Source organism: Brienomyrus brachyistius, chromosome 25, assembly GCF_023856365.1.
Source record: "Brienomyrus brachyistius isolate T26 chromosome 25, BBRACH_0.4, whole genome shotgun sequence".
Lineage (NCBI taxonomy): Eukaryota > Metazoa > Chordata > Actinopteri > Osteoglossiformes > Mormyridae > Brienomyrus > Brienomyrus brachyistius.
The window spans coordinates 1,107,163-1,133,971 of record NC_064557.1 but is presented as its reverse complement, the minus strand read 5'-3'; the positions used below and the strand labels follow the sequence as shown (position 1 = coordinate 1,133,971).

General features: G+C 45.3%; 1 protein-coding gene across 4 annotated transcripts; it reads right to left on the bottom strand.

Moving 5' to 3' along the window:
- Positions 1 to 46: 46 nt before the first annotated feature.
- On the bottom strand, positions 47 to 26,290 carry fam184b (family with sequence similarity 184 member B). Of its 4 annotated transcripts, XM_048995825.1 has the most exons (19): positions 25,772 to 26,290; positions 18,056 to 18,223; positions 17,399 to 17,977; positions 14,654 to 14,789; positions 12,375 to 12,526; positions 11,845 to 12,090; positions 10,423 to 10,533; positions 9,583 to 9,696; positions 8,669 to 8,790; positions 8,051 to 8,189; positions 6,510 to 6,686; positions 5,057 to 5,210; positions 4,048 to 4,178; positions 3,337 to 3,500; positions 2,540 to 2,662; positions 2,212 to 2,329; positions 1,731 to 1,835; positions 575 to 849; positions 47 to 379 (listed from the first exon to the last, which is right to left on the bottom strand). In XM_048995825.1, the coding sequence occupies exons 1-19, from the start codon at positions 25,910 to 25,912 to the stop codon at positions 289 to 291; spliced, it is 3,246 nt and encodes a 1,081-aa protein (XP_048851782.1). In that variant the 5' UTR covers positions 25,913 to 26,290; the 3' UTR covers positions 47 to 288. The 4 variants fall into 4 exon arrangements, with proteins under 4 accessions (XP_048851782.1, XP_048851778.1, XP_048851779.1 ...); XM_048995821.1 differs by having other exon boundaries at positions 17,399 to 18,223; XM_048995822.1 differs by having other exon boundaries at positions 575 to 846; positions 17,399 to 18,223.
- Between the last annotated feature and the right edge of the window lie 519 nt (positions 26,291 to 26,809).

Genomic DNA, 26,809 nt, shown 5'->3' with positions numbered 1-26,809 from the left:
GGTTAATAGCACAGCTTAGGGCATGACTATTTGCTTGCACATAATATGTTTAAGATTTCTTATATATCGCCGTTTTATTTGATTATGTAACGCTGCAGGAAGTAACCTTTTCGCTAAGCTAGCCACGTTGCCATTCTGTCCGCAGCCAACTTTAGCTTCCTGTATGTAATGGGAAAACAAACAATTGCAGCTTAGATACACTGTTGCTTGACACAAAGTTGGAAGGGAGCGTTGGCGTAGTGTTTCACTTTACTGCTTTTGAAATGGATGCTTTCCGGAAACTTCTGTTCAAAAGGAGAAGTATTTCGTGAACCACTCCTGTGGCTGGGGATCCTGTGCATCAGGGCCAGATTCCAGCAGCCTCTGTTCGCACGGGTTCCTAAAAGACAGGGCGCCGCGTTCATCAGATTCCCCACAACGTAATGATGACCATATCGGTGGTTAATATGCAAAACCTACACTGCCAACTGAAATTGCAAAAGAGATAAAGAGGAAATCTGAAAGTACAAACAGTTTGGAATTGTAGCAGAAGCTCCAGTAATCCTACATTCATACTAAATGCGTATTAACTTACCTGGGAGGCTGACTGTAGCTGTCGAGGGCTTGATGTGCCTCCTCCGAGGGCGATCTGTTGTATCTCGCCCCCTGTCTGAGTTCTGGGATGAGGGTGGCAGTGCCAGTGGGTGTACCAGTTCGGGACACATTTCGGCCGTACTCGAAACTCGGGGACTTCACAGTCTGGTGGCAGGGAGCCCCTGGCATGGAGTCCGGTATCAGGAAGCCTTTCTCGTATAAGGTGAGGTTTGGGACGCTGGTGACTCGAGGTGGCTTCTCCTCCATATTTTTCTTCTTCCCCAATAATGGAAAGTAACTTTGTATCATTATAGGAATGGTCTACCCGTTAGCCGCATAGCATTAAACGGAAAGTCAAGTCGCTTGTATCTTACTTTTCAAATGTAACATACTACTTTAAACTAGAACGCATCAGGTTAAACGTTAGAAATCTGAAAGCTATGAAGGCCATATTATTTTTCTCAATATATAGTAGCTTAAAAGTAGAATACAGACGCTCCTCTACTTACGAACGAGTTGCGTTCCTAATGGCCGTTCGTAACTCGAAATGTTCGTAAGTCGTTATTCAACATCATTTTAAGGGCACTCGCAGCTACATGCATAAGTAAGTATGATATAAAGTCAATGCATGTTTTCTTATCCTAAAACACATGACTAATGATACATAAAACAAAAATGGATAATGGATGCACAGAATATTTCACAATAAAAACGAAGTAAACTTTGATCTCAAGAGAACCTTACCGATACGCAAGTACAAAGAAGTAGTATGCTGGGAGTATGAACACTACACTGCTGCGCGGCGGGAGTAGCGCCCAGAAGTCATACTAGGCTGAACAACACGATGTTGCGGACAGAAAACGGGAGCCCAATTAACACAATTTGGACTTACGGTCTTCTTCGTTCGTATGTATGAAAGTTTGTAAGTAGAGGAGCGTCTGTATTAATTCTGAATGGTGAGGCCTAGGGAAATTATTTAAATGACCGCATGTTTTTTGAACGACAATACTACAAACTACAAAATTAAACAGGTTTCCATCTGTGCTTATGCATAAAGTTACCATAGTGTACATTTGAACAACTAAGTATTTTGCTCATTCTTTACTAGAATTGGGAATGAGCTGTTTCTAAGTGTAAGTACTAAAGGTTCTCATTACCCTCAATGTGGGGGTCAAGCTCCCCGGTTGGGGCCTGTTCTCGTAGGCCTTGGTCACATTGTCACTGGGCACATGGAGATGTTGCTGCAGCTGATGTCTCTCTTCCTGAGAACACAACCAGGATTTAGTGTTAGATCCCATCTTATCTTAACATCCGCCCGCATATACGGAAGTGGGGGAGTCATCTGTAGCCAGCGCTAAGGCTGATTACACACTGCTGCAGTCTGAAACACGATGAACGATGCCTTGGTAAGATTCAAATAAAGACTGAAGTTCTTTAGCATTGACAATAGGTGCCCAATATCTTTCTTGTACTTCGACTAACTTTCATAAAATCATTTACTACAATCTTATTTTGCCAGCCCCAGAGCCCCAAATTTGTTCATAGTGAGTATTTGATAAGTACTGGGGTTTTCACATATTTGAATAGCCCACGACAAACATCAATATAATGGCTAAATGATACGAGGGAAATACTTACAAGTAGTCGTTTAATTACTTGTTCTCGTTCATTGAGTCTTTCATGTAGTTTTCCAATTACGTGCAGATCCTCAGTTCGGGATTCACGGCCCTTTGATTTCTCATCCTTTTCCCGTAATCTTTTACGAAAACAAACAGGAATCCAAATGGAATTATAAAAATCCTATCCTAAATGACCTAGTACACAAGGCTCCAGGTGAAAATGTTCCTACTTGTTTATGCAAAACTCAAAGATGGGAGATGGCTGAAGTATTTACAGCATGAGGTGTCGGCATGTCATGGAATAGTGACGTCTTAGGTAGTGGAATGTATATAAAAAAGTGCAGTACTCTGTTTCCAAGGTGACGATTCTCGCTTGTAGTCGTGTTTGAGCACTGCTGAAGTCCGCCATGATAGACTGAATCGCTTTCCGGTGCTCTCTCTTGAGACAGTCCATCTCCTCATCCCGGGACCTGAGAGACAGACTAAGGGTTAGTCTTGGTTAAACTACTTCTGCGTGCCTTACTGTGAGGACTTACTACCAAATGACTGGCAGACTGGTGCCAAAACAAGCCATAGTTATGGAGAACTAGCTGCAACAACTACCATGAGCGTCTTGATGCTAGTGTTCTGAAGCTTGGCTGACGTGATGGACATTCCGCTTCCTTCATTTAATGGGCTTCAGCCATCTTTTGTGTGTTTTGTTTGTTGGTTAATATATCTCATTAAATGAACTGCTTGAGACTGTGATATACCGGGACCTGTCCATTAGGGACTGGACGAGTGTGCACAGGTACAGTTCCACATAGCTGCAGCATTATACATTATTCAAGGATTATTCTCTATTACGTTTATTTAGCAGATGCAATGATCTAGAATAAGCTTCTTTTTTTGTAGGGTTAGACAGTCCCTGGGGTGGCTGGGGTTAAAGGCCTTGCTCAAGTGCCCAATGGCGAAATCACTCTGCTGACCCTTGGATTTGAACTAACGACCTTCTGATTACAGGCATAGCGCTCTAGCCTGCTGAGCCACAAATGGCGAACAAAAGAGCTGAAACAGGCAGTTTTCTTTGGCTGTCATAGCTGGGAACAGAGGGAGAGAGAAAAAACGGATGACTTTACATAACCAGCGAGGCTGATCGGCAGACCTCCTCTGGTGCTGATCCATGCCCTGAATCTGGCAGAGCTCCTGTGTCAGGGCAGTCAGCTGCTCCTTCAGCTCGCTGTTCTCCCGCTTTAGGCCCAGGACCTCGCTGTGGCACTCGTCAAGCTGCCTCTCGAAGGCCTGCACCTGGTTCTGCTGCTTGAAGTCCTGAGGCGGGATGGAGACCTCTAATACTCAGACCTCTAATACTCAAATATTCATACTCTGATACTCATAGCAGGTTGGAGCAGCCACACCTGAGTTCAGGTACACTCTGATACTCAGATACTCATACTCTGATACCCAGAGCTCTAATACTCAAATACTCATACTCTGATACTCAGAGCAGGTTGGACCAGCTACACCTGTGTTCAGGTAAGCTCTGCTACTCAGAGCCATACTGTGATACTCAGAGCTGTAATACTCAGATACTCGTACTCTAATGCTCAGATACTCATATCCTGATACTCAAAGCTAGTTGGAGCAGCCACACCTCATGTTCGCTCTGATACTCAGTGTTGGTGTCACAGGGGGCTAGCCCCCCAAAAAATATTCACGCACAGATGCTATGATTGTCCTATTGTCCCCCCCATGCACCTGTCCTCTACCCTACAACTGTAGCATAGGCGACACATAATAAAGCAGCCAATAAAAAGTATTCCAATAAAAGCAATAACCAATAAAAGTGTGCCTGAGCAGACCCAGCCCCGCTCACCTGCTGCAGGGCCACCAGCTCTGTGTGCGTGCGCAGCTCTGCCTGCAGGTCCTCCATCTGTTGCATATGCCTCTGCGTGACCTGCTTGCTCCAGTCTGCGTGCTGTTGCGTCAGCTCTGCTTTTTGTCTGTCTGTGGTAGGAGAGAACCACGGACCATTAGCACCCGATGACATCCAATGGAAAGCGAATCACGCAGGGGAGTCCACTGGGAAATGTAGTGCCCAGGTCATATTAAATCTGGGTTGTAAAAATTAGAACCTCAACGACCACGGGGGGCTGTTTTTTCCGCCAGCCTGAGCTTTTAATGACTTTATTTAATAGTAACACAATCTGTGCTTTGGTAATGAAACAGCTGCCAGGTATATTTAGAAATAGAAGACCTTGAGAATTGTAGGTGTGCACTGAATTGTACAAAAATGTTTTAAGGTGTTTATTGAAATCTGACTTAATGGAAGTTGAAAGATGTCTGTTTTAAAACAGGGTCTGTGCTTAAATAGAGAAAAAGGGTAGACAAACTGTAGTACAGGGGGGTTCGGCAGCCAGTTGACCTTAGACCCCAAGAGGTATTTTTTCTCCCTACATGGGAGTTTTTGGTTCCTCTCCTCCGTTGTCATCTAGCTTTCTTTCTTTAATTTCTTTGTCCTCCCTCTCCCCAGTTTTTGTCTTATTCTGTTATAATGATGTTCTAATGTATCGCAGCTCACCCATGTAAAGCACCTTGGGGTGACTCTGCTGTGAAAGGCGCTATATAAAAATTTATTTACGCAAATGTAATAATTTTTTTTAACTTTAAGTTTGAAAAATATTTCTAATTGATAAAACACTAAGTAGCACTCATTAAAAAGGCTCTTCGAAGCACTAGACTCCAGACAGATGATGCATGAACCAGCCAGGCGATGATGACTCTGGTGATATTTCTGCTGCCTCGTGTAACACCACGGACAACACTGTGCGTCTCTGTCACATTTCGGCGCCATCTGATCCCCCAAATGGCACGGGCCCAGTTACCAAGGAGCAGCTTCTGCTGCGTCTGCTGCCTCAGTCGCTCCGCCTGCGCCTCCGCCTGCGCCCGCTCCTCCAGCGCCCGCAGTGCCATCTGGTGGCTGTGCCTCTCGGCCCGGAGTGCTTCCTCGTGTCGCCGCCGGAATGCTTCCTCTAGCTCCTGCGTCGTAGATCAGACGCAGAGTCACCCTCTCCCACACACACACACACTGACACGCATGCAGGAATCCCCAAGGCTCCGCCCACACCAGCAATTACTGTCACCAGTGACCTTGGACTCTGCCAGTTTGTACACCTCACAGGCACTGCTGGTGGGGTGAGGGAGGTAATTTTAGCTGCATGATGGCTTGTGAAAAAAAAAAAAAGTACTGGGAGGATGAAAGCACTCACAGTCTTTGAAATCGATTAAGCAACAAGGAGGCCATTGTAGCCATTGGCCCATAAATTCCAAACATCCAATCCTATTCCAGCTCTGTATCCCGGTCTGGGTCACTGAAGCCTCTTCTAGCAAAGGGTAGAAGCTTGGGGTGACACCAGGTTCGCCAGCTCTCATGCATCTGGTGCGACAACCTCGCTTTCAGACTCGCATGCAAGAAAACTTACTTCAAATCTATATTATTCAGTTATAAACTTAGAATTAGCTACAAGAATAGTGTTGGGGTAGTTTGCATGTAAGTGTGTGTGCGGGCTTGTCTCAAATATAAAGTCTCGTGCCAGCCACCTGACCATAATTGGCAACGCTGGCTACACGCTGGATGGGATGGCAGTCTGTTGCAGGCCACAAGCATGCGTGTACTCACAACCTACAAGCAACGCCGATCAGTGCAGGAAATCAGTGTACCCCAAGAAATCCCACGTAACGTGCATGTGAGCTTCATATATGCAGAGCAGAAGTGGGATTTGAACCCACAACACTCATGTGACACCACGACATGACGCAGTGAGCTACCCTATCATCCATCACATAAAATACACCCCCCCCCCTCCAAATCGAAGAAGCTGTTAATGCACTGGATGCAAATACTGAACTGGGTGTGAGTGATCAGTGTTAATAAATGTATGACAGTACAATGTCTGATGGAGAGTTTGCCACATTGGAACAAAAGAACAAGTGAATATGATGGTATATATCAAGGCAATTCAATTCTGACCCTCGATTCCAAATCCAGGCCGTGTTTTCAGTTCTCCCAGGTAATTAGTTTAATAATTACTGATTCTGATTGGCCAGAGGCTTCACAGTTGGCTCACAGGTAAAGGAAGGCTGAAAAATCAGCAGGGCTTGGACTTTGAGGACCGTGATTTGAATATCCCTGGTGTATATAATCCTCACATATAATCTCACAGACGGGAGATACCTAAATATGGCAAAAGGTGACAGAATGGGTGAATCCTCATCAGTGTTACATGAGGCGACGTAGCGCGGATGTAGCGATGCTTCAGAGTATGAGAGTCGTCCTACCTTTATGTCGGGCTGTTCTGCTAGCAGTCCCTTCTCCTGAAGCCCTGACCCCTTCAGGCTATAGTTCAGCTTCACGTTCTCTTGGCATCTCTGTTTCAGGATGTCCTGGTCGTTGTCAGGATGCAGATCTTCTTTGTCTCTGATCTCGGTACTCAGGGCATTGTTCGCCTCCTCTAACTTAAAAAAAAAAAAACACACATACACACACAAATGAATAAAAACAAGTAAATATATACAGGAGCCTGCCGATGTTTTCCAAAGCCTCCCACAACGAGATTATTTTGCCTGTTGCATTCTGGACAGGAAAAGTACTAAGGATGGTCTAATGTTCTGGGGTGATACTTTGAATAAACAGCAGAAGTGGATTATGGGGGAAGTCAGAAACTATGGGGCCGTCACCGCAAGGGGAGAGGGAAGCGACTGAATTCGTACTTGTGGTGGAGGTCAACTGCTTTCATGCTCTTCCCTACGGTAAGAAATCACCCCATCCCAGGCACCTCCCCAGCCCAGGAGATTGCCTGGTTTAGATTCAGGACCCACATTTTATCTTGGTCATTAAGTCACAACCCAATTTTTTTTAACTTTTGAACCAAATGTATTTCACAGAAAATAATGCAGTAATGGTAGAACGACGCCTTCATGCACTGTTAAAAGTCTGATATTAGAAAACATTTTCACAGCTTTCTTTAACCATACAGCAGGGCTACTGCTACAGATTTTGTGCCCCCACAAAAGTATATCATATTGGGCCCCTCACTCATGTTCCGAATTGACTAAGGCCCCTGTCACTCGGGGGCTCTTGGAATCGTCCTAACGTCCCACCCTTTACGGTGCCCCTGTCTTGTGGGGCTCCTGTGGAGTGGTGGCTCAGGTTAGGGATCTGTGCCAGAAATCGGAAGGTTGCTGGTTCAAATCCGATGAATGCCAGGAGTGATCCTACTCTGTTGGGCCCTTGACCTGCAATTGCTTCATCCTGGGTTTGATGTTAATCTACATCCAGCCCTGTAAGGAGGCCCTCCAATTTACAGGGAACATTTGGGGGGTGGTGGCAGGATTGGCACTCCAGCCACTGGAAAAAAAACTCACACTCTATCATTCAGACTAGTGTGCTGCTGAGGTATCACCGGCTGCACTCAGGTTCCCATCCCTGAGGTGGTTTATCGTGCTGTAATCGGCACCTATCCCTGACCCAATGAAAATGGACCCACTGGTTGAGTAAGATGGTCTTACGGGAGGTTAAGATCTACCCTTTAACCCAAATTTTTTATTTGTGTTTCCTTTTATATATACGGCAAACACTTTAGTATTATTTGCTGTAAAATGAATCATTATTCTGCTGCAGCCACATCGGTGAGACACTCTGTAAGTGGATTTCTTAAACTGCAACTTATTTGACCCGAATAACCGAATGTAATATGAGTTAAAGTGAAAGAGAGGGAGAGATGTTTGATTTTGCCAGTAGGGGCTGCCGATAGGCGCCCAGCATGCTCCAGTCCGCGAGGGATGGTGTGACGGGGTGATTCTGTCGCCGGGGTAGGAACCTGGGACTGCAGATCCTGCACTTTCTTCCACCAGCTTTCGTTTATCCGCTGCTCCTCCGCCTCCTTCTCCCTCTGGAGGTGGCTGAGGGTCAGGAGGTGCTGTTCTGTCAGCTCCTTCCTCAGGCTCTCACATGCTGCCCTGAGAACATAAGCAAAAGGTGGCGGCGAGAAATGTTCTGAGGGCATCAGGAAAAATGATTGGTCGATAGCGATAACCAATCAAACTGTAGAGGAGGTGGGCCCAAGCAACTACAGGAGGCGGGACCAACCAATCAGATTTCTTGGTCTGCCTCCTCTAGTTATTTGTACTCACCTCCTCTACAATCTGATTGGTTATCTCAACCAATCATTTTTTTTCTTCTTCCCTCAAAACATTTTTCTACAAGTCAATCTCCCACGAGCCCATTTTTCCAGCATTGCTTTAGGTTTCCACAGAATTGTTTCTTCCTAAACCCCGTGGCGCCTGAAAGTCAAAAATACCGGCAGGAGGTATTCCTTCATTGTCACCTTGCTGTTTATACAGAAAACTCGAGTGGCCCAAATGTTATACCTTACTCCGCATTGTACTTCTCAATCACGGGCCTATTTGGCTGACTTTCACTGATCTACTTTACCCACCTTATTTTTTCCTCTTGACTCCTCGCAGCCTGCTCTGAAATCCGCTCTTCCAGGGTCTCCATCTCCTTCCGGAGTGTCGAGATCTCCGCCTGGTGTTTTTCAGTCTGTGACTCGAGGTCTTCCTAGTAGGAACGCTGAGATGTGATTAGGACTGGCCCCCGGCATCTGTCTAATCACCAAGCCCCGACACACACGTGCAATTCACTGGCAACGGGCTTAATGGCTAAGTGCAGTCGGAATGGGAATTCTGCACCTGCCAGGTGCCCTAGGCTGACAAATGACACAAAAGTGGCGATTCCAAGATTTTTTAAGGTGGGGAGGCCAACTTTTCATTAGCCAATGATATGCTTTGAATTGGTAAGTGACAGCGGTGGGGCCAATCAGCTTTAAGATTGGGCTAGTGTTTCTGTGGCCCCGCCCCTAGTGATATGCTTCCAGTGATATGCATCACACTACTCCTACTGTTTGACTGCTGTCAACTGGAAGCAAACACACAGGCCATCTGAGACCCTGATTGGATAGATGGATGGTACTCTCCCTGTTTCCCCAACCCACTGAGCCTAATTTAACTAACAGAACAGAGACACCGAATGCACTGGGAGTAGGAACATCGTAGCAAGATCTATCCTGCTTTCTCCACTGCAGTGCATGGCGGCCAGCTCCTTTGGGAGTGCAGAAGGAAGGAAAAAACCTGCAGTCTTGTGTCATTGCACGGCGTTGGTGGGGGTAGGGGGTGGGGGGGGGAGCACGACTAGGCCATTTTGCCCCCCCAAGGCTCGTTACCAGTGTATCAGCTGACATCAGCAGCCCTGATGCGGCAGTGGGGCTCCCCTCTGCATTGCAGCGGGCACGCTGAGGAGGGTGTATGTGTGTGTGTGTGTGTGTGTGTGTGCGTGAGTGAGCGTGGCAGATACCTTCATCCGCGCCGCCGTCCGCTGCACCTGCTCCAGCTCCCCACTAGGTGGCGCCAGCTCCGTCTGAGGCGCGACACTTGCGGCCTGCTGGATCATGGCCTCCAGACGGGATATCTGAAAGGGGGCGTCGTTATATTCCCCCACTTCACTGTCCTGCCGCCTCCCCCCCAGTCCGAGCCCCGATCATCTGCGGCACCATCAGCATGCAGTCAGTGCTGGTGCAAACATCCCCCCACCAAATCAGGAAGCCCTTTCACTTCATTATACTTGCATTACTATTCCCCATATGTCCGACAACCCCCCATCTCTCTCCCCATACAGCAGAAATCGCTTGTGCTCCGCAAATTAATAATTTACTCCTGCTGCCATTTTATTGCAGCTGTCTCTGAACTAATGCTTTCAGTAGGAGAGTCTCCCCGGGTAGGCATGTAAGGTAGGTAAGCGAAATCAAATATCACCCAAGACATTGCCTTTCTTTTCTTTTGTAATGTGTTTTCTCACTAAATATTCACATGCATCTCCTTCACCTCCAATGGAATTTCATCCCCTGTTAAGGAAAACCAATCAGAATGCATAGATGTCACCACGACGGCGGGCCTTTCTTTGATGCGAATTCTGATGCATCTATAGAGCGATTTCTACATATCGATTCCTGCAGACTGGAAAAGGGCCGCAGAAAGAAACAGGAAGCCGCAGAGCTCCGAGCTCTGGGTGCTAAGAGGTTTGGGCGCCCCCTATTGGTTACAAATAGTCATTACACCGAGGGGCAGAAGGCCCTTATGTGAGTTTTTGAATGCGTCCCTAGTAACAGCAAACGGACGCGGGTGGACGACGGCTTACCTCGCGGACGGACTCCTGTAGCCTGGCGCACAGGACCTCCTTCTCCCTCTCCAGCTCTCGCCGCTCCTCCTCGTGCCTCTTTCTGAACTCCTCCGTCTGCATCTGGAGCTCCTGCAGCAGCGGCGACATGGCCATCTCAGCGGAGGAGCGACCAACTGAGTGGGATGCAGTGATTCACCGGTTATGCAGATCCGAGATCCGACTAAGAGAGAATTCGGGAGGCGCTCGGACTTTTCTCCCCGTGCCGATAAGGTCCTGAGGTCACAGAGGACTGTAATTTCAAGCTAACTATGGGTCACAGGACATGACTGCACTACGTGTCAAAGACAAAGTGACTCTATTTCAGGACGCCTTTAGAAAGTAGCTGGTAAATATTAGAAATATTTTTTTTACAAATTTAATATTTAATAATTCAGTTATATGGAATCCCATCAATGAATTTAACCGATTCTTTGTGCACTTTTGTCAGGACACTTTCTTACTCCACGCCGTCCAGTCAGTACAAAACATCAAAGCCAACAATGAGGCAGGAACTGCAGACGGGGGCGTAGGTAGAAATTCTGGGCTCCCTGAAAAACTGCCACGTCGCCCCCCAGCCCCATATTCAAGGAGCCCCGTAAAGTTCTGGGGCTCTTAACTATGCCAAGGTATCCATGACCCTTCTGCGGGCCTCACTGCAAATTTATGGAATGAGAATTAAATAAATAGAATTGGTTGAAACAGGTTAAATAAAAGATAAATATATACATAATGAAAATAAAATAAAAGAAATGGCTGAAATCGGAAATATATAATCGGAAGTAAAGTGTAAGTGTAAGGTGTCATTCTGGCCAGTTATGTACAGATGCTCCTTGCTTTTTACGACGCTTTTTGACTTTTTGATGGTGTGACTGTGATGCACATTCAGTTGTAATCTGTTCCCTCACTAGCAATATCCTATACGATACTTTCTACTGATGGCAGCATTCAGCCAACCATGATCGCGAGTGCAAACAACTCATATAGTGTTTAACGACGTATCGTACGGTGTGTTTATTTATGTTCACCCAAATGAACTTGTATTAATTTATTTACTTTCCAATTGCTGGTATTTAGATTGTTACAATATGCATGTATTTACTTATTCAGTGACAGCCATTATTAATTTACATATTTATTAATATTGTCATATTCAACTTACGATTTTTTCCACTTACGACAGGTTCACTGGAACGCCACTCACCCGCACCCCTCTGCTAACACCCTGCTACCCGGACCCTGCTACCCGGACCCTGCTACCCGGACCCTGCCACCTGAGCTCCGCCAGCCAGACCTCACCATCCGGACCCCGCTGTCCCCACCCCACCGCCCACATCCTGCCGCATGCAGCCCGCCACTCGCACCGCGCCGCCCGGACCCCGCTGTCCCCACCCCACCACTCACACCCTGCCGCATGCACCCCGCTGCCCGCCGCCTGCCGACCTTCTGTGCCTTCTTCCTCTCTGCATCGGCAGAGGCCTGAGCGGTCCTCAGCTCGCCAGCGTGCTTCCTCATCACCTCCTCCAGGCCCTTCCGCAGCTGATCCCTGAGCCGGGCACGCTCTTCCTCCGTCTGCTGCCTGAGCCGCCGCAGCTCCTCGGCGTGCGCCCTCTGCAGCTCCTGCCGCTGGGTGACCAGGGCCTCCGCGTGCTGCGGGCGGGAGGGATGCCATTACAGCTCCATGCAACCACATACAAACATGGTTTGGGGAAACTCATTTATGTTCATAAGAAAAGCTACTTGGATGACCGGTGAATATGCTCCCATCAACATGTGCTGCCTAGTAATGAGAGAAGCTACCCGATTGGCCAGTGAACTCGGTCTAAGACATTCACTGACCAAGCAGGCAGCGCTTCTCTCATGAATATTAACGAGATTTCCCAAACCACGCAGTAAAACGAGCATCCGCCTGTGCGACCCCCTCTCCCCAGTACCTGCTTGACCTGTCGCACATGGTCGCTCGTCTTCCCACTGCTCTGCACCTCCAGCTCCTTCACCCGACTCTGCAGCCGGGTCACCTGCCCCCGGAGTTCCTCGGCCTCGGCAGTAGTTTTGCTCTGCGATGACCACTGGCTCACCAGCTCCTCTGCGCAGAAACACCACTATGATCAAGTCGAATTCACAACATTTCAGTAATAGGATTTCCTATAAAAAAAAGGATCTATCACGGGTGCGAAAGTCGCCCTTCTTTTTCAAGGAAGAAACAGTCTTATAGTCCGAGGGGCAGTTTTGCTGCGTCCGGGGACTCACTCAAAAAGTCACTTAGTGTAGTGACTGTTTCTGGCCAACAGGGGGCCCCAAACCTCAAGGGCCCCAAGCAAACATGTGGCTTGAGTGGTGGTAAACATTACTGTTGTACAGACCTGCTCTACAGATAATCATATAGACGACGTACAAGTCCCTGAAATCCAAAACAAAACGCGCTAAAACACACACAAGTTGGTCTTCCTATCTAAACAGGGACCGTCCATTCATTTCTATGGGAAGAACCCTAATCACGACACCCTTAACCCCCACCCAGCCCTAACCTTAACCATAAGTAACCAACCCAAATACACTTTTACTTTTTTGACTGCATTCACAGATTTATTATAGCACTGAGGTTATCCAAATGGGGACCTGAAGAAGTGTGCCCAAGAGTAGTTTCAGGTTTTACCAAACTTTGGGGGCATTTTGGTCCCCAAATGTGATCTATGCAAACCCACACACACACACACACACACACACACACACACAAAAGACAAACCAAATACAAAATACACTCAAATTGTTTTCTCGGTTCTGTGTGTTTTGCACTTCAGGGCCATTTGACTTTGGCAAGACAGAAGTGCTCTGGGATGGGGGGGGTGTACATTGGTGCCTCTAGTTTACCATTGGTAGTTTGTCGTGAGGGATGGTTAAGCCTAACTTTTATAAAGAATGAAACAAATTAAATCTCTAAATTTAGCTAGTTGGTTGGCCTATACTGCGAGTTTCAAAGCGAGTATAACGCTAGCTGTGAGCTGTGATACGTGGAAGGCTTGATTGGAGCTAGCTAGCATGTCTAAGTTGAATGAGGGGGAAAAGTTCAGCCAGGTCCGGGAAGTAGACCACAATTTTGTTTCAACCAATAGTTGAGTATAAAGAATCACAGTCATACAGAGTACCCTACTGGTTGGTTGAAACAAAACTGTGGTCTGGATTTTTACTTTCTTGAACTGAAACTTCCACCTCTGAAAACGTTTCATGCCGGTTGGTTTTCTGGGTTGTTGATTTGTGGTCGAACCAGGAAATACTGACATGGACTGTAAAAGGGAACAAAAGATTTGGATGTGTACGTGGCGTTGACTTAATCTGACTATGATCAGCAGAAGCAATAAATGAATAAATACCACTAGCTGAAAAACAAGAAACCCCTTAATTAGTATGATATATACTGTCCCTGTGGTCTTCCATTAAGAAATTGTGAGCCAGTCCTGAAATACAGAGCACAGCATGATAAAACATGAAATAAAATTATGAAAATGCAAAACAACAACAACAACGAAAAACACACACAGCAAAGAGAAAACGCAAAATCATTTAGGAAAACTGGAAAAAAAGAGAGAAAACATTTTCTTACAGTTTTGTGTTTTCTTATTTTTTTTTTTGGCATTTTCTGCTTTTGTTTGCATTTTCTTAATGTGCTTTTTGTACTTCAGGTCACCACAAGATGTAATTAAATTAAATCAAAGTTTTCAAACCAAGGCATTGATCGAAGACTCTGAAGTTAAACTGCAGCACCTTGGAATACCTGCACGCGCAGGCTGTCACTGCTGCAGTTAATTTTGCAGGACGAATCCTCTATCTTAGAGACAAGTGTTCATTTTATAAGTGCGCTCCATTTGATTAAATACATAAATATGCCGTGCACCATTTTACTGCAGTAATAAATGTCTCTCTGTCCTGTATCTGACATTTCATTATTGAAATACAGAAAAGGAAATAAAACTCATAACCTTAAGACATATGGATACGTTGTATATATGTCAACCTTTATATTGTTTTCAAGATATGCATGCTGCTTTTCGTCATTTCGTGGTCTGCATTCATCTGTCATCAACTGGGCAAAACATGATTATGTCCCAACCGTCCGGTGAGAAGAGGCGTGCGTAAGGCGATCATGAATAATTAATAAATGAAGCGCTTTAGCCACAGCAGATGAATATCGCTAAGTGACGAAAGCCCCCCCCACCTGATTTGCTCTGCAGCTCGTTCTCTTGCAGGAGCAGCCGCTCCTTGGCCACGGCCAGCTCCTCCTCCACCTTCCTGGCTCCGCCTTCTGCCTCGGCCACCCTGTGCCGCGCCTCCTCCAGCTGGCCCTCCAACTCCTAACATTGGAGACGTCACACCACGTTACGGCCGTCAGCATCCATGCGAAGCCGGCAAGACAGAGCAGACACTTAACAATGTCGTTTTATCAGTGTCTTCAAACAGCTTCCATTGGCTACTTCGTATCCTTTATTTTTTTTATAAATTGCCCTTTCCTTAAGCAAACAGAATACTTACTCTTACTTTTTCAAAGCAATTATTAACTTTTTTGCAAAGCAAGGTATACTTATTCATTGAAAAAAGTCAACTAATGGGCAATTGATTGTAGAAGCAAAAATATCCACTAGTACACACTCCCAGTTCCCATCAGCCGCCTATCTTACATACTGATATGCAATTAACAGAGTCAGACAACTCATCACGCGGACCCACCCCTGCAAACTGGTATTCCGGGAGCCTTTTTAAACGTGAAAGAAGCAACAACATTTGCTAATGATAATCCTAGCTGTCAGCGGGCGGCACGGATCACGCTCCGTCCCCTCTGCAATTTCGCAGCTGTGGCTGCTAATGACCCATCCTGACTCAACCCTGCCACTCGCATCGCGCCGGGAAAAAGGCCAGCAGTAGCTCCGCCGTCATCCGCCGCCGATTCCATTTAAAAGGCGCTCATCACGGTTACAGGTAAAAAAGGAGCATGTCGAGGGAAGAGCATGACCCGGGGAAGGCCAGACAAACTATTAACCATGAACCAATGAGAAAACTATAATTGGCTCTGATCTCAGGTGCATGCAGTGGTAAACCCTATAACCACGCCCCCCCCCCCCCTATTGTATTCTGTCTACAATAGCTGAAATGACTCACTGAACAGACACTGTTATTTGAAGAAGGGGTGCAAATAGAATACAAAGTAACTCTGTGTCACAAATACACGACACAATGTTACTGCCACTTTCTACTGTCGTCCATTATTGTTATTGTCTATTCGTGTGTACATGTCCTTTTATAATCTAAATCTGTGTATTCAATTACTATAACAATGCAGTTTCTGTCTAACCCATCCTTCCTAAGGTCAATATAGCATCTACAGCATGAAAACCAAAATATGCTGTCAGTCTAAGCAGACCACCAGATTAAGAAATTATTCAGATGGCTGTCAGACATTGACCCCTGTGGAAGCTTATGCTCAGCCTTCAGCCGTGAGAAGAAAAGTCGATGTGGTACAAGTGAAATGCGCTATAAACGTTGTTCAGTCCATCTGTCACCTTTAATGGCCGCGTGTGCATTTAGAGTCAGGGTTACGAGTCGGAAGGTAGCGGAACTAATCTAGAGACGCATGTCGATCTGAATCACATGTCCTCAGATTACGGGTAAGAGTCTGGAGATCAGGCATGTGAACTAGCAGAAAACATGTACACCCTACACCCAAGCACCGATTCGGGGTCAGATTCAATCCCATAAACCTAATGGTGGCCATGTTTAATTTAATGTATTTTACAGGCATCCATCAACTAACATTCAGGTTACGTTCCGGAACTGAGAATGCCAGTCAGATCGTAACTCGATCATTACAGGGGAGAGGTCAAATATAGTCTATAACATAAGATACAATATCACACACATTTAGCTAAACCACATGTAGTGGGTATTTGGGGTGTTTCGATTCTCGACAAATGGCGCACACATATATGTGCTAACATCCACTACATCTGCTTCGGACGTCTCTCGATAAATTTTATACAAGACTCTTGTTGAGTCCTGGACATAAGCACGGCTGGATGTTATTCAAGAGGACGAAAGTCGCTGGGTGACTGTATATAGCTGCACACAACTTTAAAATAGTATTTTATGCATTGTATCTGGACTGGCTGCATCAAAATATTTCTGCTCAGGGCTATCCTCAGGCTCTGCGAGTACGACACGGCCGGCTGTCATGCGACAAAGCAGAAATGAATATCCGTTTCCCACAAGGCAGATTTCACACGATGAGTAAACTACTTCACATATCTGTCATATCAATCTCTTTCACTGGATGTGAAATCCCAGACTTTGATGTTTATTGTCATATCAGTTCAAGATTTTTCTGTCAGACTTGATGAAAGGGGAATGTATTAAGCCATGTATATGTGAGGGACGCCGATAAGATCTGCTGTTTCTATTTGCTCTAACGGATCAAAGAGTTCTCTCTCATCAACTAAATATGTTTCATATTCATTTTCTGCAATGACTTTTTCATGGGTTTCTACCCATTTTCTACCCATAACAGGCTCCCATTTAACTTCCTTTCTCATCTTTTGCAGACTTTCTGTGGTCAGTTGTACCACTTAAGATACAAGGAGCCAGTATGTGGCTCAGCGGGTTGGGCCCCTGTGCCTGTGAGCAGAAGGTTGTCAGTTCAATTCCCATGCTTGGCAGAATAGTCACATGTCTGTTGGGCCCTTGAGCAAGACCCCTCATAACCCCCCCAGGTGGATATGAGGTCAGTAGCCTGGCTCTCTCTTGAACTTTTACTGGGCAGATATAAGGGCCGTACCTTGGCTCTCTCCTGCAGTTTTACTGGGAAGATATGAGATTGGTACCCTGGTTTGCTCCTGCAGTTTTACTGGGTGGATATGAGTTTAGTACCTTGGCTCTCTCCCGCACTTTTACCAGGCAGGTATGAGGTCAGTACCTTGGCTCTCTCCTGCAGTTTCAGGCAGTGCCTCCTGCTCTCGCTGAGTCTCTGCTGCTTGGCCTCCAGCTCCTCCTCAGCTTTCTTCAGCTTCTGCTGCAGCGAGGCCTGTAGGGTGGTCCTCTGCTCCAGCTCCCTCTGCTGCCACTGGTTCAGCTTCTCAGCCAGGGACTGCTGCAGGGTCTTCCTCAGAGTCTCCTGCTCCTCTTGCTGCGCCTCCTTCAGCTCATTCACCGTCCTCCGGCAGCGCTCCTCCAGGTCGCGCCTCTCCTCCTGCAGGGTCTCCAGTTCCTCACGCAGAGCATGCGTACTTGCCTGGCACGCCTCCTCCAGGCGGCCCCGCTCATCCAGGATGCTCCGCCGCAGCTCCTGGCACTCCTCCTGTAGACCCCGGCACTCCTGTCTGGCCAACTCCAGCTCCGAAATGGCATGCTCCTTCTCCTCCTCCAGCTGCTCCTTCAGGGAGGTCACTTCCTGCAGTCTGCTCTCCAGCTCCTCCCTGACGTCCAAGGCCTCCCTCGAGACGGCAGCGAGGCGCTCGGTGTGATGTGCCTCCACCCTCACGCCCTCCTCCTCCACCTGCCGACGGTAGCTGTCAAAATCGGCCAGGATTTCCTCTTTGAGCCGGCTTTCCACTTCCAGTGAGTCCTCCAGGACCTGCAGGCGGCGCTGCAGCTCGATCTCCCCTTCCAGGCGGCCTTTGCTCGGCACCAGCTTCCCCTGCGCCTCCTCGGCGATCCTGCGCACCTCCTGCTGGTGCGCCTCACGCAACGACTGCAGGGCAGCCTCGTGTTCCTCCTGCTTAGTGTTCAGGGAGTAGATGACCTGAAAATGACACACATTCACAGTGTCACCTTCCGATCCACGCTATTCACAGACAAGGAGACTGCCAAAGCATGCGAACAAGAAAACAGGCAGAGCCTCTCTCCCATTCCCGCATTAAGTATGATTAATTAAACTATTATGTACCAGTCTAAATGCCACCTCTTCTGGCTTTAAGTGTCACATTCAACAGAACACTGGGGTGCTGTATGGCTCAGTGGGTTAGGGCACTGTACCTATAACCAGAAGGTCATCAGCTCTAGCCCATGTGAATTTGTGATTTTGCCGTGTGGCCTTTAAGCAAGGCCCTTGGCCTCCAGGAACTGCAGCGACTATCTGAACTTGCTTTTGGCCGTAACTCACTTTGAATACAAGAATCAGGCAAATAAATAAATTGTAAACACTGCCAAGAACTACGCTGGAACTGCAGGAACTTATCAGTGAGCAAGATATAAAACAGGACACTAAGTAATTAAAGCTATTAATTTACCTTAATTAAGAATTAATAACGAGGTTGGTAAAGGGAAAAACAAAGAAAAACAATTATGTGAAATTTGTAAAAACAACCGTGTGGTTCTCAGAAACTTGTCCATTCGACATTTTTATCACTACCAGTTTCATTCAAATATATGTATAAAAAAAAAATTTATGGGATTTATGCTGAAGTGAAATGCATCCAGGGAAAATGAGACCGAGGCACTGGGGGAAACCGCAGAAAGGATGCACATGTCAGTGGGCCACATCCCTAGCAGCGTGCGTTGAGTGACATCATATAGTATTACAGCCCCGGTGCCCTGCAGTCTGTGGCGAGCCGCCAGGGGAACAGTGCCTGGACGTTTGGCATGTGTTCGCGACCCCTTTCCTCCTCCATTACGTCATTTTATTTACATCGCATTTATGTATTGTGGTTGCAACTGTATTCTTTACATACAGATATACAAGTCTAAAACGGAGGTAAGGAGTTATGTTATATATCGGTACGACCGTCCGGGTTCCCTCTGTAAAAACCACGCCCATGATGTCATCTATTTACAACGGGAAGCCTCAATCAAAATTTCACAGGCCAAAAAAATATATAATTTCACAAGCTCAGAAACATTTCATGGAATATATTTGTGTAAAAGGGTTTCCCAATTACATTATTGTGCATTTCCCCCTCTGACTTAACTTGAATCCGTTTTTATTGATTATTTCAGCTTTATACACATATGCATTTTCCAGTTCTGGGCAAACAAAAACCAAAGGAGTATTGATCAAAACGCTATTAAATTACCCAGAGCTTGCACTAATCCCTGCCATAATCAGTTTTTATAGAGAACTGAAGGTTACATTAAAATGAAATACAGTCCACCTGAACCTGCTTGCCAATTCCTCTTGAAGCCTTTTCGCTGGACGGCTTTTCTGATTCCCACGGCGGGTGCGAAGCTGCCCTCCCATCCCGCATCAGACCTGCGCGGCCTTCATGTAATTTAACATAAAGCGGCTGCCTCTTGTCAAGCCTAAACATTCTAATGCGTTTATTTGGGTTCTGCCGGGCAGTTGCCAAAACAACCCTGTCTTCCAGAAGCAGTAAGAGAAGCAATGGGGCAAGACAGTGTAGATGACAGCCGTGTGGCGATCTCAGTGTTTCATGTACTTATTAAAAAGTATCCATTCTCATCTCCATATATATTTATGTCTAGCAAATGAGCATAGATTAATTGACATCTATTTAATATGCACAGGCTTGGATGCTGTTTCTCCACTTGATACGTCATGCCTGTCCATTTTATATCACTGACATTTTTTAACATCAATTATATAAAGGATAGTTTCAATTTATGCATATATCTGAACATACTAGGCAGAATCCAATGTTAATGGTTAGATTAATGGATCAAAAATGCACAGCATAATTCATAATTTAATGCATTCAATTAAAAAGTGTACAACCCAATGCCCTTCAGTATATTATGAAATCAAAAGATTTCCCATCTTCAGTTAACGCTCAGCAAGTAAACTAATATCAAAGGTTAAGTACATGCTTAAGACTTCAGACGATTTTTTTCTGGCATGCTAGCACTGGTGGTTACCGTCGATGATTTCAGTGTTGAATCAGCCCTGGGAAACAGCTGGAGAGATTATTAGAGATATAATTTAATGAGCTAAAGTTCACCTACAGTCGTTCTTTGGAAGTGTTTATTTCCCACGGAATTGGTCCTCACCAAATCGCTGTTTTCTGGTTCTCCAGCTGACAAGTGAGCCTGCAGCTCACTGCATGCTTTTGTCCGTGGGAGAAAAAAACAACTTACGGACAGCTCACGATTTAAATTTATTCCGGAATTTTCCGCCTGTACTGTAGTTTCACATCTCGCTCCCATTCCATCAGGCGTTTCTGGAATGAACTTGTCATGCTGACACTTTTAGTTGCAGTTGCCTTTCTGCAAACTTTACATACTTTTGTTCGGCGTCTCTTTCAAATCCAACCCAGTTCCATATGCCTGAAGTGACACTGCCATCGTTTTTTTAAATACAAGCTCAAGTTATGGTGCTACTGCTGGTCTCTGTGGCGCCTAAGATGCTTTCCGTGCACAGTTCAGGTGTACAGATAGATAGACAGAAGGATGTATAGACAGACAGACAGATATATACACATACAGACAGATGGATAAATAGATATACAGAGACAGATAGATAGACAGACGGCCAGTCAGATATATAGACAGACAGATGGATGTATAGACAAAGACGGACAGACAGATATAAACAGAAACAGATAGATATACAGACAGAGACAGATAGACAGACAGACAGATGAATGTATAGACGACAGATAGATGGACAGACAGATATATAGACATACATACAGACAGACAAACAGATAGAGACAGATATACAAACAGACAGACATATATACATACAGAGACAGACAGACAGATAGATGTAAATGTAAAGGGAATGATGTGCAGTACCAGTCAAAGGTCTGGAAACATGCATTTTAATGCATTTGTCTATTTTAGTTATGTTATTCACCTCATAGTAAAGTTAAAAGCCTCAAAACAGTGAAGTAACACATATCAAGTACTTCAATGTCCAAGAGAAGTGTTCAACATCTTCAAGTTTTCAAAAATGTCGGACCTTTCAAAATAGCCCTCTTTTGCTTTGATGACAGCATTGCACACTCGTCATTCTTTGAACCAGCTTCCAAATGTCGCCACCTGGAATGTTTCTCCATCAGTCCTGAAGGAGTTTCCACAATTACTGGGAACAAGTTGGCTACCTTGCTCTTACTCTTCAATCCAGCTCATCCCAAACCAGGTGTAAGGGGTTCAGGTCGGGGGCGTGTGGGGGCCGGTCATCTGTCACAGCACTCCACCTCTTTGCTTGTTCACAAGACGATACTTACTACATAACCCCGAGGCGTGCTTAGGGTTGTTATCTTGTGGGGAAACAATTGATTTTCAGTAGGTATTTGTAGACCTTTGACTGGATCTGTACAAAAAATATGCTTTGAGAAACTGGCAACCCTCAATCAATTTTAAGTGCAGTCCAGATTAGTACATGGATGATATCATTCATTCCTTGAGCATCTATACCAGTGGAAAAAACATTCTATAATGGGCCCCAATGCAAGATGTTTTTGGGGGACTGGTCCTCATTTCTCATCTCCATGTATGCAAAGAAAGCCTGAAATGTACAGAAGAATCTTTATGAAATATCCTTAAGGTATACAATATGAATGTTTATAGCCTTGTTATAAGAAGAAGGAAAATAAAAAATCTGACACTCTGAGCGAGACAAATCTGCCAGCCAGGTAAAGCTTCTACGACTCATTTGGTTTTCACCGGTTCATAATGCAACATAATCTGTTAAATTACTGAACCATGTTAACAGCCTCCTGGTCCTGCCTACAAAGGGGCCATCAATCCTCAGTGGGACCCTCCGCTTCTGTGGGCCCCAGAAGGGTGCTCGTCCACTCCTCAGCCTCAGCAGAACAGTCACCTGTCTGTGGGCCCTTCAGCAAGGCCCTTAACGCCCCCCCAAGCCATGGAGAGCAAGGTGGGGTAGGCAAAAAGAAGAATTCTAATGTACTTGTGCAAATGGTACATAAAGCATCTATCAAGTGATCTGTAGGCAAAACTTCTGCCGTATACGGCTATGCATCTAAAGGTTCCAGGCCTGGTCAGAGGCTGTGCTGAGTATCACGGCTGACTGTGTTGCTGCAGAAACAGTCCAAGGACTATGAGGTATCCTCTTCTCCAGGGTATTTCCCCAAAAAGTGCACGTTGCTCCCCTGACAAAGATGTCTCGCGCCATATATTGACAAGTCATATGTTGGTTTATCTCAGTTTCTAATTTCTGCTTAATTTCCCTTGTGGCACCAACTGCAAATTAGGTGTATTGCGAATCAATAACACTCCCCATGCAGAGGTATATCTCTTATTAACGTCACAGCCAGAAAAGCGTGACATCTTTATTCTAGTAATACGGGTGTAGTGATTACGGGTCTCCGAGCATCACGACGAGTCAGGTACACGTCACACGGTCCCCGACTGACTCCAGCGAACGTAGCAATTGGGTTTACTTTGACGGAGCACGTTCAGGGAAAGATAAGGCAGCATTACTGGGTACAAGTTATTCAATGTTCTAAAGGAGAAGGAAGACAATGACAAGGCAGAATGGGATTCCACATTTTACTGGTGCTGGCGAGGAGCATCTAACACCATGCCAGAAGCACGTTTGCAGATTAACTTTATTCGAGAATGGATTGGATCTCCAGCCTCTAGGCGATTTCACAAGGAAACTTCCGTCGTTCATCAAACGAGGACGTAAAGGAAACCGGCGCTTTCTCTGCTCCTGAGCTACATTCCCCAGACTCAAAAAGGAAGTGGTCGTCCCTCTGTGACCCCCCGTGAGACACAGCTGCTCTCACGCTGAGGTCTCGAAATAGACTGGCAGTTTATGGTGCAGTGAGGGGTGGTGGGGTGGTTTTTTTGGATGCACCCTGGTATTAGTGGTGTAACACTCCATGCAGGATGCCACCGTTGAGTGTTTAAAAAGAAACTTCTCTTGTTGGGGGCTGGGGGGCGGGCGGGGGGAGGGGGGGGTTGCAGCAGCTGCCAGAAGCTCTCTTTCTCTCCGCACGTCATCACAATCTAGCTTCTTACGCTAAGCTACAATTTCCCATCATTTTCAGTAATTAATAGTAAATCTGACTTCACTGCCGTTCCATTAACTATATCAGACAACTACAGGTAGTAAGCAGCTTAAGGAACTGCACACAATAAGCCAGGCAGAAATACACAGAATGCTTTATCCTCGCTCTACCTGCAGAAGCAGTTTGGAAGCAGCACGTGCATGTTGAAATTGAAGTTTTTCTTATGGAGCAACTCAAGCTACAGCTAACAGGTCTATATTAATAAATCTGTAATAAAATACAGCTGATCTGCCCCTCTCAGATAAATATAAATACGGATCCTGACTCATAGAAATTTCTATTTTTATTGGAAGCTTATCTTTCACGTGCATTGATTGCACATGAAGCAGAAAATCTGCATTCTGCCCAGGCTACCTGTTACATGGGATGGATTCTGCAGAACTTCAAGCACTGGTGTAGGGTGCGTGATACTGTGCACGAAGATCTGGGGAACTTGCGCTACCTGTGTCTGAATTTGCCCTCCGACGAGCACTTTTATTCAGCAAATACCCTGCTGGCACTCTGGCATACGGTGCAGTGTCTAAGAGGCAGTGAAATCAGCATTAATCCCACAAAAACACACTGTACATCACACCCTGTCAGTAAAAGATGAGAGATTGGGATTGACTTTTTCCCTTCTCATTGGAAAGCTGAAATATGCACCATGCTGTAGCGATGAACACTATATACTGAGGACGGTATTCTTCCAAAGAGTATGCTGAAGCCACATTTCAGTATACTACCTAACACAGCGTTAAGTACCTACTGTGTCAATCACTTCACTGACAGTGCATATGCTATTGCTACCATGGAGATAACTGCCTGAGGACAGGAGGTTCCACGTGGACCACTGTCTACGAAATAATGGAGAGACCAAAGTCGTGCAAAGCATAACACCGAGGCTGATTCAGAGCTGAATTTATGCATGCGGTATTTTACAACATAAGCCATAAGGGAAATGACACACCGGGGGCTTCAAAGCTACTCGAATTAGGGCATATCTCCCTGGTTACAGTACTGTCAAAAAAAGCTGGGCTTTGCTCTGGCGAAATCCATCTGTAAACCGTAAGGGAAATGTAGTCATTTACAGAAAAACACTACAAAACATTAGTGTATATATAGTCAAGTATTCATGACACTGACAGCAAGGGATCGTGTTACCTACGGTTTAAAACACAATCCCACTCTCCTTATAAATCACAAGTAGTGACAAATTATTTATAGAATATGTTAGTTTTACAAACTGCTTTCTGATTACATTTGGCATCGTTTAAATCAGAAATTCCTGTCCCATTTTAACTTAGCAAAATCTGACCTCAAGTATCTGTAATGATTTGTTCCTGAGTGGTTTTGTATCTGTATGGCCAAGTCAACTACCGAATGATGTTTGACATTTTGAATTACTTAATCCTGTCAATATTTACATCAGTTTTGACTACTGAGAACACTTGTCTTGTACTTTGTGTATAGTATTAATCCACAGAGAACAACAGTTTACAAAGGCCATACATTCTTTGCACTAACTATGGGATGATAGGGTCACAGAGTGACAATGAAAATGAAAAGCCAAATTATTAAAAGTGTTAAATACTAAAGTACGGTAATACACTACGATTCTGCCAAAACTGCAATGCCAGGATAAATGCTGAGGAAAAACTTGCACAGTATTCTTCTCTAACAAGACTAAAAACTAGTCTGACAAATAATAAGCAAAATGTCATCATTGCTGAGATAAAGTAAACAAACCTTATTACAAACTATTACTGCAGCTATTTTCAAATTTGGGTTAAGGTTAATGTACACCCAGAACATTCGGTAACTTCACATTAATCATCAACACTTCAGGGTTTCTCCCCTAATGTGGAATATTCTATGACACCTAGTTTGCATTTTCATACACGTCCTATGCTAAAGGAGGTACTCCAGTTTTAATGGGATTCGGTAAAATATTTCCCATTGTCTGGGATTCCACCTCTGCTGAGAGGTTTTTCCGTGACACAGATGATATTTACACCCGCCGTGATGCATTAATTTCTGTGGAGCATCCAAGAACTTTCAGGTCTTGCATTTTCCACTATTCGGAAATATGTCACAATAACAAAAAAGGCATGGTTGTGAATTATGAGATTCTGAATAGCTACGACTGATCAGATGATTCAGCAACTGTTATACTGCTGAATTTACTGTTGACACATTAAACAGAAATAATAAAGGAGACGCAGAATTGTTTGTCGTTTTGACGTGCAATTGCGAATAAATCTGGTCATTGAAATTACAAAACAGCCCCTTCCTTCCTCACCCACCCACCCACAACCACATGCACGCACACTCACGTGTGTCCGTTTGCATTAACGCCACGGAGGGTTTACCCTTACCTTGGTAAGCTGTGCTATTTTCTTACACATTTTAGTGTGCATCTGATAATCATACAGCTCCTGCTCTATGTTAGGGAAGTCTGCTGCAGTCCCGTTGCAAGCTCCAGAGGACTGCGTTGCCTTCCCCGAGCTTGAAGCCATGGCACTCGGCGAGTTTCTTCCAGCTGAATGCAAATAGAAATACAATTTCCAGCACACTCAAAGATTTCCGCCTGGATTTTTCCCTATTATAAAGGTGACCCCCATTCTTCGGCGAAAAAAAGAAACCCCCCACAATCTGCACTGCAGCGAATGAGCTATATAATGGCAGTCTATGTTTCACCACAATCGCCAAGTTTTATTTCAGCTGCCAGACGCCTTCTGCGGTCGGATGCAACACATTCCGCCGGGGAAACAGGAGCGGCACACGGCTGTCAACATTGCTCTTGGAAGCAGTCTGTTTCATAGGCAGGGGCTTTCGTTCCCACCACCTGTCTTTCAGTAAGGGCGGAGAAAACGGGATTATGCTGTTGCACACTACCAATGACAACTAGCATTGCCGTATTACAGCCCCTCCTTAGGGAATACTCAGCGGCGCTGCTCCTCTGCTAATAAATAAATAACATAACAAGCGGAACAGAAAGTAGTCTATAGAAACTGCAAAAACACAGCATTGCCTTTACGATACGCGCATTCGGCACCTAAAAGCCCAATCACGAAAAATGCAATGTAGGCTAATCTAAGTGGTCATGTAAAATATAATTACATATATGGTAATAACTACCAGTCACTCACAAACGGCCAGAACGCACCAAGGAAAATATTCTTTCCTACAATCAAGTAGGTTACTATACATAAAAACTATCAGCTACATAGGCTGCATTATGTTTTACTCACAGAAATGATAAATGATCAGTAATACATAATTCATATTTTTTACTGTCCTACTCAACCACAAGTGTCTACCTTGGGAACTCCGGTCGTGGATGCAGTGGTTGAAATTCAAATATGGTTTTTATCGTACTAATTTAATGTATAAACACAACGACCTGCCAGTTT

Bases quoted from the DNA above. Each gene is read 5' to 3' on its own strand.
- fam184b (XM_048995821.1), bottom strand. From the start codon at position 25,912: ATGGCTTCAAGCTCGGGGAAGGCAACGCAGTCCTCTGGAGCTTGCAAC. The intron at 12,091-12,374 runs GTACTGGGGAGA...TCCCGCCCGCAG, and splicing joins ATGTGCGACAGGTCAAGCAG to CACGCGGAGGCCCTGGTCAC. The intron at 4,179-5,056 runs GTAACTGGGCCC...CTCCTACCACAG, and splicing joins GCAGCAGAAGCTGCTCCTTG to ACAGACAAAAAGCAGAGCTG.